General features: G+C 32.5%; 1 protein-coding gene across 1 annotated transcript in view; it reads left to right on the plus strand.

The window, feature by feature from the left end:
- Positions 1–15,947, plus strand: part of LOC123659732 (sodium/hydrogen exchanger 3) — a 31,767-nt gene that overhangs the window by 14,207 nt on the left and 1,613 nt on the right. Inside the window, exons 3-17 of the mRNA XM_045594913.1 lie at positions 7,090–7,353; positions 7,472–7,697; positions 7,916–8,143; positions 8,538–8,755; positions 9,107–9,190; positions 9,433–9,641; positions 9,753–9,878; positions 9,958–10,115; positions 10,270–10,408; positions 10,724–10,864; positions 11,605–11,671; positions 12,318–12,407; positions 14,003–14,056; positions 14,422–14,598; positions 15,515–15,863. Of these exons, the coding sequence (XP_045450869.1) occupies positions 7,090–7,353; positions 7,472–7,697; positions 7,916–8,143; positions 8,538–8,755; positions 9,107–9,190; positions 9,433–9,641; positions 9,753–9,878; positions 9,958–10,115; positions 10,270–10,408; positions 10,724–10,864; positions 11,605–11,671; positions 12,318–12,407; positions 14,003–14,056; positions 14,422–14,598; positions 15,515–15,863 (2,530 nt within the window). The remainder of the gene's footprint in view (positions 1–7,089; positions 7,354–7,471; positions 7,698–7,915; positions 8,144–8,537; positions 8,756–9,106; positions 9,191–9,432; positions 9,642–9,752; positions 9,879–9,957; positions 10,116–10,269; positions 10,409–10,723; positions 10,865–11,604; positions 11,672–12,317; positions 12,408–14,002; positions 14,057–14,421; positions 14,599–15,514; positions 15,864–15,947) is intronic.

Genomic DNA, 15,947 nt, shown 5'->3' on the forward strand with positions numbered 1-15,947 from the left:
GCAAACGCAATGCACAGTTGCGTGCGTTGCGCACGTGCAGTTCGCCTATAAAAGTAAATAAGAATTTTAGTTAATTATTTTTCACAACACACACACACACACAAGGTCTAAATTGTTCAATTTTATTTATCGGCTCAGGAATTGCACCATTGAATCAGTATATACAAAATGTGTGATAATAGAAGTACAAATGGAAGGTCATTTGTTTGTAATTATATATGTACAATTTACATTGATGGACTTAGATCAAAATCATCTATAAGCGTTATCATCAAAATTGTGTCAGAAATAAAAAAAGGTTATTTAACGCTTACGTGCAGCAATTAATAATTGTGTTTGCCAACTTGCCAGAAAAACCAACTTCCATTACATGGACCAGTAACACAACGTAGGTAGACGAAACAATATTCAAGTAAATACGCGTTATCGAAGATTATACAAAAATTTATTATGAGATCTCGATTATTTAAATATGACTACAAAACAATCATCAGATTTCGATTAAAATAAAAAATCATCAACATTGGTATACCCTGTAAAAAGTTATGAGGTATAATTCAACGTATGTCGACGAAAAAGTAGTCAAGTAAATACGCATTATTAACGATAACTCAAAAAGTACTTGACAGATATTTATTAAATTTAAATGGGACCACATAACACCTTTCAATAAAAAAAATATCGAAATCGGTTAATCAAGTAAAAACAATTAAATTGAATTAAGAACCTCCTCCATTTTTTTAAGTCGGCTAGAACAATATACTATGTAAAAAATAGAAAAATAGAAACAAATGGCCGCAGCGAACAGCGAAATTGGTCGTTAATAGTTTGATCGCATTAGACGTTATTTATACCGGCACGTGTGCCGTACAAACCGCTGGCAAATATGTCTGTATAGGTTATTCATGTTTCTGATATAAATAGAACAATGAAAATATTAATTACTATTCCAAAAGGGTTAGCAAGACGTTTATAGAAGACGAAGACGTTTATATAGATAATATACATTATTGTAAAAGGACTCGCTCGGGAACTTAATATCGTTCTTGTAACTAAAAGTTGAGCTACCCCTAGAAATATATTATGTGCAGACCTTATCTTAAAAACACCTCTATGTTACAAATGATTAACAAGATATATGCTTATTTTATACAGATTAATTACAATAATTATTTTGATGTTTAAAATGTGATAATTGCATATAATTAAGTACGATTATGATGCTTTATAAGAATGGCTTTCGACAGTTAAAATACAAATTGAAAGAATCAAATATGTTTATAAATCCAATTTACAATATATTTTATGTTTTATCTTATATACCTACTAGCTGACCTGGCAAACTTCGTATCGCCTTATTTTTTTTCTTAAATATAATAATTACATATATCAAAACAAAATATACCCTATCTTTCAAGTTGGATCAAACTGCACACGTTGTGCAAATTTGATTAAAATCGGTTAAGTAGTTTAAGAGTTCATCGCGGACAAACATTGTGACACGAGATTTATATATATTAAGACTAGCTGACCTGGCGAACTTCGTAACACCTTATTTTTTTCTGAAATATAATAATAACATAATATATCAAAATAAAATATAGCCTATCTTTTAAGTTGGATCAAACTGCACACGGTGTGCAAATTTGACTAAAATCGGTTAAGTAGTTTAGGAGTCCATTGAGGACAAACATTGTGACACGAGATTTATATATATTAAGATTGTTGTTTTGACAACACAGTCCTCCATCTCTAATTGGCATGTTACAAGTAAAAGTATGCCTAATTGGACTTTCGCCTGCCCTTCCCTGTTGGAAAACTGCATGAAATAATTGTTTAAACAATGATATAGCTAATTAATATGGGAAATTAATAAATTAACAACAACAAAAACTTAGATTTTATTTAAAAGACGTTTTTATTACCTTTTTTTACACAAGCATAACAAGTACTTGGTTTTTATATTAACAAATATAACAAAGAATAAAGTTATGTATATTTTATGAACTCGATTGCGAACCCAACCTTGATTTTGATTCAAGTTTAGTCTTTCTTTGCCGTTTAGTAGCACATACTTTTCTGCGTTTCCCCTTCAAAAAATTTGTGCGGAATTTAGTTGGATGTGCAATTATATGTATACTGTTATTAACTTGTCGAGATTTTTTTGGTTCCTGATTGATTTCTTCAGATATTGATAGATAATTGGGAAGTACTTGATTTGTGTATGTAGTAAAAGCAGCTACAAAAGGAGCAACTGTCGGTTTAGGACAGAAGTCAGTATGCCCTCTATTAGTATGTCTGCCGTGTGAAGGACAATCAACATCGATTTCTAAAGATGATGTTGTAAATGTTGACATAGACAACTCTTCACCAGAAATGGGATTTGTAAATTTGTCTTCACATCTTAGTGTATGGAATTCATTAGAATATTTTCCTGTCTTTTTTATTGAGTTTATATTGAAAGATGTACTAGAAGTTTTTGAGTAAAGCAACGAATCTTGCGGAGAAAAACTTTTATTTCTAAATTGACAACCCACATCCCTAATGTATATTATTGAATCATTTCTTGATTTTTCTTTTGTATGATTTTGTGGAGCGCATTTACAATCAATACAATCGTATTGACAAGATTTATTAGTCATGCAGCATTTACAGGACATTGGATATGGCATATATGGTGAAAATGTTGGTGACACACTAGCCATTTTAGGGTTTAAAATTAGTCTTGGTGAACAGTCACTGAAATACTCGCACGTATTTTTTGTTGCGTGAAATTGGCGATCTATAGTACTATTATTATTTATTGATTCTTGATCATATGCGGACGTATACTTATACTGTGGATAGTTAGTTGTATCAACTTCTTCGGTTTGCTTGTTTGAAATTTCATCGTAGTAAAAGTTTTTAGAAAACGGTACGCACAATGGCAAATTTATACATCGAGGTTGGTGCAAACAAGGTGGTATAAATTCACAATTATTATTTAAAACATTTATTCTTTGACACGAAGGCACAACAGTGCAGGGTGGATGGTGCCTACAAGCTTTTGTTATTCTTATCATTTTTGCTTTATTTTTTACTGTTGACACGTTTGCCACGTCTTTGGAGGTGACGTAGGTATCATTAGGCAAAATTTGGCAAATAGGTATCAATTCACATGTAGGATTGTGGTTACAGATATCATTATCCTCTTTATAAGATAAATTTTCATTAAAAACAGTCTCTTGGTTTATAGGAGAATTCTGTGCGTTGACATAACTTACTTCCTCTTCCATAGTACTTAAAATTTCTATCTTTTCCTTACATTTAGGACAAAACACTTGTTTTATGTTCTTGTGAGATTTTCGTTTGATTTTAGAATCGTTATTTGTGATAAAACTGTCTTCTTCTTTCGGAACTAGTCGTGGGCTAATTATCTGAGAAACTGCTTCTTTAGAAACGGGTGACATTTCGTATCTTATTGTTGGTTTACTATTATCTGTATTCATAACTTTACTATCATGGGCTTCACATTTAGAATTTTTGGATTTATTGTATCTATTTTCTTTTACCTCTTCTGGTATAAATTTAGTTGTACTTGTAATTTGATCCGCAACTGTTAAACATTTACTATTTTTAGCTAGTTCAGTTAGGGATTTTTTATTAGTACATGGACAAGCATATGAAAATAATTGACACGGACAAGGATCTTCAATACGCTTCCCACGATCTTTCTTTTTACGTTTCTTTTCCTTTGGAATCGGGTTAATGTATTCAGTCTCATACTTAGCATACGACCAAAATTTTTGTCTACGATCTTTATGTTTAAAGTTGGAGTTGTAACTTCCATGTTTGTTATCATGCAAGCAAATTTCCGAAAAAAGTATTGGATCCTTTAAGCGACTCTTTTTTACTTTTTTATCATCGATTAGAAAATGATCTTTAGGTTTTAGTTTTGGCTGAACCTGAGCTGCACATTTTTGAACTATAGTTTCAGATATACCTCCGAAACAGGTTATATTTGATTTATCGCTTATATTAACGGTTCTATCTATGTTTACTTGTGTTATACAATGGTACGAATGCCTTTTAATTAACTTATCTAAATCATAAAATAAGGTGCTTGTTGACCTTATTACCGATTTATTGCTTAATTTGTTATTTAGAGAATGATAGTTCTCGCTTGTTATGTACGGCGTCTCTTCCGAGAAATTACTTTCTTTTGTATTGAAATTGTTGTCACCTTTCTTATCGCAAGAAGCCTTAAAAACTGTTTGGTGCTTTTTATTTTCTTGAGAACGTAAATGATACACGTCTTGAAACTGTTTCGGAGCAAATATATCAAAAAGGCTAGTAAATAGTTTGACTTGATTTTTCTTTACTTTGTTTGACGAATTATTCATGTTTTCTAGTTTTAATTTTCATTAAAAACAAAATTAAAGCATTATTAAAGTTTTCAATAATGTATGTTTATGCTACCTGGAAATTTTATTCATATTTCATATTTTTGGAAATATTTTGTAATTATACAATATTTTTTATTGACACTGACATACGGCGTCAAGAAACTTTCATCTTTTCACTTTATATTCATAGAATAGATACGATAGATTTTGTTACTTTATGCCAATTTCGACTATCATAATATTGTTAACGGTTTTTGTTTAGTGAAAATATAAATGAATACATTATACTTAATATAAAATAAAGGTTAAGATATATAAAAGTACTAATTTATCGACACATACGCATTTTATAAAATTCAGTTTTTGATAAAAATATTTATATATATTATATTATTATTATTATCTATAATATATATAAACGCGAAAGGTCACTCATCACGAAATCTCCGAAACTATAAGACCTACAAACTTGAAATTTGGCAGATAGGCTCCTTATAAGACGTAGGCGTCCGCTAAGGATTTTACGAAACTCGACCCCTAAGGGGGTAAAACGGGGGTTGGAAGTTTATACGAAAGTACTATGTTTTTGAAGTAAGAAACTTGAAACTTAAAATGTATGCTCTATAGATGGTGAGGAGGCGTTCAAATAATGTATCTTTAGAAATCAACTCCCTTTTGGGGTTAAAACGGGGAATGGTAGGTTGACTCACTCATCACGAAATCTCCGAAACTATAACACTTACAAACTTGAAATTTAGCAAGTAGGCTTCTCATAAAACGCAGACATCCGCTAAGAACAGTTTTTACGAAACTCGACCCCTAAGGGGATACAACGGGGGTTGGAAGTTTGTATGAAAGTCCTATGTTTTTGAAGTAAGAGACTTGAAATTTAAAATGTATGCTCTATAGATAGTGAGAAGGTGTCCAAATAATATATCTTTAGAAATCAACTCCTTTTTCGGGTTAAAACGGGGGAGGGTAGGTTGACTCACTCATCACGAAGTCTCCGAAACTATAACAGCTACAAATTTGAAATTTGGTAGATAGTTTTTTATAGAGCGTAGACATCCGCTAAGAATGGATTTTACGAAACTCGACCCCTAAGAGGACAAAATGGGGGTTGAAAGTTTGTGTGAAAGTCCTATGTTTTTGAAGTAAGAGACTTGAAATTTAAAATGTATGCTCTATAGATGGTGAGGAGGCATTCAAATAATGTATCTTTACAAATCAACTCCCTTTCGGGGTTAAAACGGGGGATGGTAGGTTGACTCCCTCATCATGAAATCTCTGAAACAATAACACCTACAAACTTGAAATTTGGCAGGTATGTTCCTTATAGGACGTAAACATCCGCTAAGAACGGATTTTATGGAACTTGACTACTAAGGGGATAAAACGGGGGTTGGAAGTTGTATGAAAGCCCTATGTTTTTAAAGTAAGAGACTTGAAATTTAAAATCTATGCTCTATAGATGGTGAAAAGGTGTCCAAATAATGTATCTTTAGAAATTAACTCCATTTTGGGGTTAAAACGGGGGATGGTACGTTGACTCACTCATCACTAAATCTCCGAAACTATAACAGCACAAACTTGAAATTTGGCAAGTAGGTTCCTTATAGGGCGTAGACATTCGCTAAGAACGGATTTTACGAAACTCGATTCCTAAGGGGATAAAACGGGGGTTGGAAGTTTGTATGAAAGTCCTATGTTTTTGAAGTAAGAGACTTGAAATTTAAAATGTATGCTCTATACATGGTGAGGAGGTGTCCAAATAATGCATCGTAATCTATATATATATAAAAGAGAAAAGTCACTGACTCACTCATCACGAGAACTCAAAAACCGCTGGAGCGTCCATCCATCAAGGATGGGTAAAAATGAAATTTGGCAGGGAGGTAGATTATAGTTAGTAGACGTCCGCTAAGAACGGATTTTGCGATATTCCACCGCTAAGGGGGTTTAATTGGCGTTGATAGTTTGTATGAAACATATACAGCAGCTATAAGCTCGCCTGATAGGCTATTTATACTGCAGCCTGAAAACTAAAAATGTAGTTTATAGAGAGGTTTTATAAAAATAACTATTAAATTATACTAAATTGCGCCTTTTAAAAAGTTACTCAGAGTGATAAGCATTTCAAGTGACTGAAATAAAAAAATAATTTGCGTTGATCATCTTAATAGTAATGCATATCTTCATAACCACGGGAACGTAGTCGCGGGCGACAGTTAGTGTATTATAAAACAGTCCCTAAAAGTGTATGTAATCCATTCCCTCAAAATCTACTGAACGGATTTTCATGCGGTTTCACCAATGGAGAGTGGGCTTCAGTTTACGGAACGGTTAAGCCGATTTTGATTAGAGTTTCACTGGAAGTTTGCCGGGAAAACTTTGTGACACACTGATTTCAACGCGGGCGAAGCCGCGGGCACAGCTAGTTTATTTATATATATTATAGTAGCATAACATTATAAAGGGAACCTAAAATATTATTTTTTTATGAGCAAAGAGGCAATGGTAACTTATTTCACTAAAATATGTCCATTCAACAATGAGCGGTGCCACTATTATGATACAAAAAACAGCAGTACTAGTATTTGTATTACAATGACGCTCGCAATACTGGTAATATTAAATACAAAAAAAAGTGCAGATATATGTAGTACAATAAATGCTAAACAATTTTAACATTTTTATTTTACAGGTTTTCATATGGCACCAAAGTTGTCTAAAATGTTTCCGGAGTCGTGTTTACTTATCTTCGTTGGAGTTTTAATTGGCGCTCTCCTTTTGAGCACTCACAGCGTCCACGTGCAGCCACTAACACCTGACACTTTTTTTCTCTACATGTTACCGCCGATTATTTTAGACGCTGGTTATTTTATGCCTAATAGATTATTTTTCGACCATCTTGGAACTATTCTGCTATTTGCTGTAGTCGGCACTGTATTCAATACCTTAACAATAGGTGAGTTAGTTTGTTTTGTTGAGAAATAATCACCAAAAGGTATTAATATATTTAAGTCATTAAATGGATTTTTATTGCATTCATTTGTTCTTATAATACATTTAACATTTGGTAATAGGTGCGTCTTTATGGGCTTGTGGTCAAACTGGAATGTTTGGATGCTCGACGCCATTGTTAGACATGTTGCTGTTTGGGGCATTAATTTCTGCGGTAGACCCAGTCGCTGTACTAGCGGTCTTTGAGGAAATACATGTAAATGAAGTTCTTTACATTGTCGTCTTCGGAGAATCATTACTCAATGACGCCGTTACAGTTGTCTTGTACCATATGTTTGAAGCATACACGTAAGTAGTGAAATAAAATTTTACAACACCATACACACATAAAGAGTGCCAAACATTTTTTTTTTAAATGTCCAAGACTTAGTGTCTAGTACTTAGCAAAACTTTAACATTAGGTGCACAACAAACATTTAGGTAATTATAATCAATGTTAGCGAGCAAAACATTATTTTTTTGTTAATTGTATTTCATAATGCTTAATAAATGATATTGTATTTCAGAGAAATGGGTCCATCTCGGTTGATGTATACAGATTTTCTGGCTGGTTTCGCTTCTTTCCTTGTAGTAGCAGTTGGAGGTACATGCATCGGTGGCCTATGGGGCTTTGCTACTGGTCTTGTGACTCGCTTTACTCACGAAGTTAGAGTTATTGAGCCAATATTTATATTCGTTATGGCATATTTGGCATATCTAAATGCGGAGATGTTTCACATGAGCGGAATTTTAGCGTAAGTATTTTGAATTTTTTTAAGAATTTCTTTAAAATAACTTTGAACAATGTGAAATATTGACGAAACATAAGGAATATACTAAAATATTTTTTTGCAATTAGAAAATGTATTTAAATTGATACCAGATGATTCGTAGATACGATTTCGGAATAGCACTACTGAGTTTAGAAGTATTCTTTAAAAAAAAAGATCAAGTAGGAAATTAAGGGAGTTTCTTTTCCAAAAGAAGTTTTAAAACTTACATTTTCATCAATGCGCAAATAGGTCTATCTGGACTAGGCTAAAATGCATAAGAAATTAAACATATTTTTTATAGTTTAAAATTGCAGATTGTAGATAAGGTTTTTCATGTACAGTCATAATTGAGACTGAGATTTTTTTCTTCTTCTAGAATAACATTTTGCGGAATAACAATGAAAAACTACGTGGAAGCTAACATATCGCACAAATCGCACACCACCATCAAATACACTATGAAAATGTTGTCTTCTTCGTCTGAGACTATTATATTCATGTTTCTCGGTGTCGCTACCGTCAACAACAACCATGTCTGGAACACATGGTTCGTCTTGTTGACCATCGTCTTTTGCTCAGTCTTTCGAATAATAGGTATGTGGGAATATTTGAATACAACAAAGAAAGAATTTTCAGTTGAAACCGTTTATAAATATTGATTGATAAAGAACAACACCAAACAACTGAAAGCATTGCTTAATTGCTTAAGAGAGCAACACGATTTTTGTATTTTTCTAAATACAAATTTGGTGTTTTTACTCTAAATTAGACAAACTCAATGCCTGTGTTTTAGGTAACAGCTGACTGATGTACATATTCATGTTTTCTTTTAGTAAATGTATATATACGTAAAGTATAACCTTGGAGCGGAAAGCAGGGTAACTGCCAACTGCGCCAACGACCATGTGATAGTATGTATGATAAAATAATATTTTCTTGTTTTAGGAGTGTACATATTTAGTGCATTTGCTAATAAATTTCGCCTGCACAAATTAAACACAGTTGAAAAATTTGTCATGTCCTACGGAGGTAAGATTTTTAAATATAAGAAAATTAGACAACTATTTTATAGTGTTTCTTTTTTTTTCATACAAATGTAACTTTTAACGTGATATCTCTTTTTATTCTACACTCAGTATTTTAGTAGGCATACTAGCGCCATTAAACAACAGGCAATATTCTATACATATTTGCTTCCTTATGTGTGAAAATAATAAATCGTTTTATCAAAACAACTACACCCTAGACTTAAATCTACTCATAATACACAGGTCTTCGAGGCGCGGTCGCATTTGCATTAGTGCTATTAATAGATCCAGAAGTAGTGAAACTTCAGCCAATGTTTGTTACAACTACGATTGCGGTCATATATTTTACGGTGTTCATTCAAGGAATAACCATAAAACCACTTGTAAAAATATTAAATGTTAAAACGGTAGAAAAAAGAAAACCAACAATGAATGAGCGAATACATGAGAGGGTATAGTATTTTTACTAAAACAATGAATATAAACAGTTAAACATGAACCAGTAAATATGATAATCTTAATTTAAAATAGCTAAAATTTCCTAATGTATCGCTTCTTTTTAGTTTATGGATCACTTGATGGCAGGTATAGAAGATATTTTAGGAAGGCATGGAAACCATCACATGCGTGATAAATTCAAAAGATTTGACAATCGATTTATAAGACCATTCTTGCTAAGGAACTATCAGGTAATGTGTGATAGTTAAAATTATGATAAATATTAAGGGCATGAAATATATTATTGAAATTATGTGATTAAATTGTTAGGGAGCTGAGCCGAAAATTCTCGAAACATATTCCAAGCTCGCTATGAGAGATGCTATAGAGTATATGCAGAGGAATGCCTCGACAATTGGTAATATCTCCGGCGCTGAGTCAATGTCAGCTATCTTTAAAAATTATACCAACGCTAACATTAATGGAAGGTATGTACTGATAATCCGATAATTAATCATATTACAGTAAAAATAATAGATTAAAAGAGTTTTAAGCAATCAAATTCCAAAGTCTTGTTTTGCCCATATAACGTTAAAGACTGATTAAAACCAGATTATTATATAAATTGTATATGTTTTTCAGTCCTAGTTTTAGTCAATTGGACTCGTCAACTTGGAATATTGACATGCAGGAATTGGAGTACAATCCGTCCAAAAAGGATCTTACAGACGCTAGAATTCATCATCTTCTTGCTGAAGAGCTATGCAAGCCATACCGACGCGTAAGTGTATAATTATACTACTAGTCTTAAATTTTATATTTAGTCTGTATAAATATTCTTATGCGCTTTAAAAATATTTAAAATGTCTCATTACTAATTCTTAACAAATCAAAATATAATATTATCCTTAATAAGCGTTCAACTTTCGCTGTTTCATAATTACACAAATATCTTCCAGAGTTTAATTGTTTTTATTAATTTCAATTCTACAACTCTAGCTATGTTCATTAATGATTGTCTTCATTCGAAGTAAATTCTGATAAAAGCGATGATGTTACCATACAAAAGTAAATCTTCTTATTAATTTGTCTCCAGCACCGTCGTTTGAGTTACAGTCGACACGCCGTAAATGATCGTGATTTGGGCACACAGGTGAACTACAAAACACATATGAATATACGTCGACTCGTTGGCGATCGAAAGCATCATCATAAGCGCAGTAAGAGAGGCAAACAGGTGAGTAGAAAAGGAGTTAACTGTGTTATATGTACATATGTTAAAAGTATATAGAGTGGATACTTACGAGAGATATTCGATATGATTTTTAATATGTATTCGGTGTTTTATTTTAGTAAAACTGAAAACCTGTCTCGAGTCTACGCTACCTCTACTTGACTATTTTATTTATATCAGTTCATCCTATCGCAGTCTACTGCAGGACATAGGCCTCCCCAAGCCCGCGCCAGACATCCCGGTTTTCCGCAATCCTCATCCAGCCTCTATCGACACTCTTACGTCAATCTATAGTCGGTTCAGCGGGCCGGAGAACGTCCCAGACTGCGTTTGCCAAAACGCAGTCTCCACTCGTGAATACGTCTGCGCCAGCGGTCGGTTGTGGCCAGCCTACTGCCATTTCAACTTGCTAATTCTGTGGGCTATATGTCGGTTACTTTCGTTCTCTCTCGGATAGCCTCATTTGTAATCCTATCTTTGAGAGAGACTCCAAGTATAGCCCTTTCCATTGCACGTTGAGTGACTTCAAACTTGTGGACTAGCCCCTTTGTCAGTGTCCACTTTATTTAATTTAGTAATTATAAGTATAAGGTAGTACACGTTGTTTAGTTGTGATGCCTCTTGCTTGTATATATCTGTATTTGGTACAGAATTTTAAATTAATAGCATTGTAGAAATTAATACATAAATATAAAAGATATTCATTCTTCTTATGCTTAAATTAATATTTCTTTAAATTACAGGATGGAAAAAATCACGTAACTTTTCCCGAATTCCAGCAAAACGGTTCGGCCAAACAGTTCACGCACGGTAAAAAAAAATATTATAGATTAGGTACTTAATGATTCTTTAATACTAACACGAGTGTCAGTCGCATGCACGTGTGGGATCAGATTTAATTTTTATTTCACAGGCACCATTGATTTGTATAATTTGCAATTTATCGACTTCTTATTTGCTATTTATAAAAGTTAGTAGTACGCTTTTTTGAATCACAAGGTTTGTTTGAGTGCAAATTTTTATTTTATTTTACCACATACGCTATATTTTGTTGCATTCGTGCATCATATTTATAGTGTTGAACAAGAATTGTAGATAATTTTTTTAAAGATTATGTTTTATTTTATTTTCTTTGTTTGGGACAACAACAGCTTAATTCAAAATTCTTATAAAATAATACATGACACAATCTATACTAATCCATTAAAGTTATCAACGAAAATAATATTTATTTATTTACCACAATGTAACTATATGCTAGAAGTACACTAACACTTGCTAGAAGTGACTATACATATAGAAACAGATACAATTTAGAATAAACAAACCAAATAAAATAACAGTTAGTAAATAAATTATAAAAATTTAATAAACAAAGTTAAAGAATAATTGTTTACATCATGACGAATATGTATAGTTGATTACTTAGATGACAGTCTGTTTCCATTGTTAACAGACTACATAGATGAGGTTCTGCAGGAGGATGAAGAGCAACCCCGTCGAGATGCCGACGATGGCGGTATTACTTTCACTGCAAAATCCCCGCGTAGGTATTTTGCATGTAATACGACGTCTTTCCTACTTTTGAATTTTAACATGGCTTGTCCTCGTTCTGAACGAAATTTAGGTACTATTTTCAATAATCACATCAATTATTATAAAAATTCATAAGGCATTTTCTAAAAGTCATGTTTAAATTCAGGTAACATTGTTGTTGTGATTATAATGTGGTATGCATTTTACATATTTATTTTATTTAATAAATTACTAAAATAATATGGGATTAACGAATCGGTACGTATGTATAAGATGTTTAAATTAACCCCTATTTCGACTCAGCTATTGATATGGGAATGATAGCATGTTGAAATTAACAATTCCTAAATTAATTAATTTGACGATTTCGTTTATGAGTTATTGTTTAATCAAATTGATAGCTTAGTCGCTTTTGTTTTTATCGCATATGTATCCTCATTTTGTGTTTTAATTAACTAAGTCCAACTTAAAAATAACGCTAAATCTGCTAGTGTCAATTATGTGATTTTAACCCTTTATAAGTATTTTTCACTTGCTCATATCCGCTTTTTACCATTTTTTTGTATTTGATCGTCGTTTTCTTCCCTTCTGGCAACTTCATGTGGCACCGCAAACTAACAAATGCTCTCGACAACTGGCGTTACTAAATTATCAGCTGGATATGATGAAGTCAGTCCGACGTCCTCGCATAAAGAAAATAGTAGTTCACTTCTAAATCAATTGGCTAACCTGCCTGGCTTCAATCCTCTGAAAGCGAGAATCGTAAAGCAGTACGCTAAAACACCCGAAGAGATACTACCGACAGCCGTTGAGAAATCTTTACCGTGGAGAAGGGACAGATCCACGTATAACTTCGGTATGTGTACTAACAAAAGTATCAACAATTGTTCGCTTATGGATGACCAAAGGTTTATGTTAAGTGCACCCTGCTTAAGCTATATTTTATGTTTTTTATTATATAGTGTCGGCGCTTTTTTGGTCATCTGACCGACAAGAATTGAAATCTCTAAGCATGTTGATGTGTTGTGTATGTCTTCATCGTAATGTTGGTGTAGATATAGTTAATATGGAAATATCAATAAAATTTATATTCAAATAAAATAAAGGAAACCAATAATTCAAACGTTAGGTAGGTGAAGTATTGTTACATATTCCAATTATTTCGGACAGAAAAATATTGCACATAGCCTATTTACACATACACATTTCATTAAAATCATTGAATATTTGGTTTTCTTGCTCTATTTTATAATATCCAACAGTATTAATGACATTCTTATCTGAGTTCTTATTATTATTTATTTCATTAGTATCTAAATAATTTGACTTTTAAAATTGTTTAAAAGATATTCGCATAGGATTTGTAAGTATTTGAATGTTTAACGTATTTTGATAATACATTTCACAGTAAGATTATGTAATAATTGTATATCACGTGTTTAAGTAGACTCATAAAATAATATATTATATATACCCTTCCGTTTGAATCATTGCCAATATCAAAATAGCAAGTGCATTTTCCGCAGCTATTGCCAAGTAATAGAAGCATGAGATAATTTTAACGTTAATACATTTAAGGGAGAAAGTAATATTATTTTTTTTTAGTTCCCAATGAGGATATACTTGAAGAGGACGAGAGACGAATGTCGGATGACAATGGTAATCTAACATAAATTGGTATATTTATAAAAAAATAGTATTATATATATTATTTCATCTTTGAGTGTAATGTCACGATACCGTGATTTTGACTTAAGTAGACCTATGTAAAAGACGAACTAAGTTAGAAAAAAGTATTTAAGTTAATTAAGTAAATATGTCCTGATGTAATCAAGTGATTTAAAAATAAAACTTTATTTAATATTACGATTAGACTAGTCAGATAAGTGTTGCTTATAAATTAATTTATAAATAGAATTTTGTAGTTACATACTACAAATGTTTTCATATTATTATAATGAATTGTAAATATGTTTTGAAGATATAGAACATTTTCTAACCGACACTTTTTCTTCGCGGTCCAGTGTATATGACGGTAGCGGAGCAAGCACGCGTCGCAACTCCGACTGCGACCGAGACGATGTTACCATGGAAACGGGAGGAAGCTGAAGGGACAACTGCTCTCAAGCAATCCGAGTTCCCCTCCTGGGCTTCGAATAAGGAATATTTAGCATATAGCTCACCCTCAGCTACTTTTCTAGGTACGTATCATTTAGAAAGTACTTTGTTAAGATATAATTAAATATCGTTTAGAAACTTTTTAAAGATCAAAAAAACTACTAATATTTTATTATGTTTTGATGTTAAAATGTTTATGCCATTAGTTTACTTCATGTAGGAACCTAATAGATATTCATAATTATGTCCCCTTTCTACCATCTACTAATAGAACAACCTTTATTTGCAATGTATATGCATGTAACATGTAACCCCTTAATATATATACGTTTTAGGTCTTGATCACACTTAAACTTACGAATATAAAGTAGTGCTTTAGATTGGAAAATAAATATTACACAAAAAAAGAAAAAGAACGAGTACCTATAAATAATACAGAGATACACAAAGTTCATACTAATTGCAACCTTAGAATATGGCGACAGTTTTTATTCACTAGTAATGGTATAGCCTCCAAGTGAAAAAGTCACCTTTGAAGCAGATGAAAGTGATGAGTAATTGTAATCCTAATGAGGATCTTCTCATTAAAACATTGATTTTTAAGCATTATTTACTCACTTAATATTATAGATATTAATTGAAGAACCCAATTTTCTTAGCTTAGCTTTTACACGGATTAAAAATGCAAACATTTAAGTTCACAAGCGCGTAGTATTTTAAATAATGCAGCTTCGATCACAAACATAAATTTCTCTTCTAACTAAAACAAATTAAAATCACAATACTAGTTAACAAAAATCCTCGTTTAAATTATTACGAGTATTTAGCACCCGATTAAACAAATTGCAACAAATGCTTAAATGCGCTGATAAACTAAATTATTCATATAAATTCTTAGCTTATAATGGTGTATTATTTAAGCACTGTCTTATAAATTTTCTTTTCTCTCTCCCTCACTTCTCCTTATCCATCGTTATACCTTCATCATTATCCTAATAGGTGGTATAGAGAAGCCAAAACATCCAAAATCTATAATAGGTCTTTTCCGAAGAGAGAGTTCTAGTTCAACGCAAGCAGCAGAACTACCGGTCGTGTCTGACTCTGAAGGAAAGGCTGATTCTAGTAAAGGCGAGAGTTCTTCTATGAAAGGAGAATCATTGTATGCACAGCCTAAGCAAGGACCAAGTTTGTTATCCAAGAGGAGTACCAGTCTAGGTGGACCGTCTGTTCTCTTGATGGAAGATGTAGCCCACTCAGATCCTCTCGGTGCATCCTCAAGACCAGCCAGTATTATGCAGGGTCCTCACCGAGGACAATGCAGACGAGGGTCAATGTTGGAACTGACTGGGTATGTTATATCACAATGCAGTATGTTCTGAATACTAGTATAAAATGCGTTAGGTTATTAGCGCCTTATCTGGCACGACCCAGG

The sequence above is a fragment of the Melitaea cinxia genome, chromosome 14 (assembly GCF_905220565.1).
Source record: "Melitaea cinxia chromosome 14, ilMelCinx1.1, whole genome shotgun sequence".
Taxonomy (NCBI): domain Eukaryota; kingdom Metazoa; phylum Arthropoda; class Insecta; order Lepidoptera; family Nymphalidae; genus Melitaea; species Melitaea cinxia.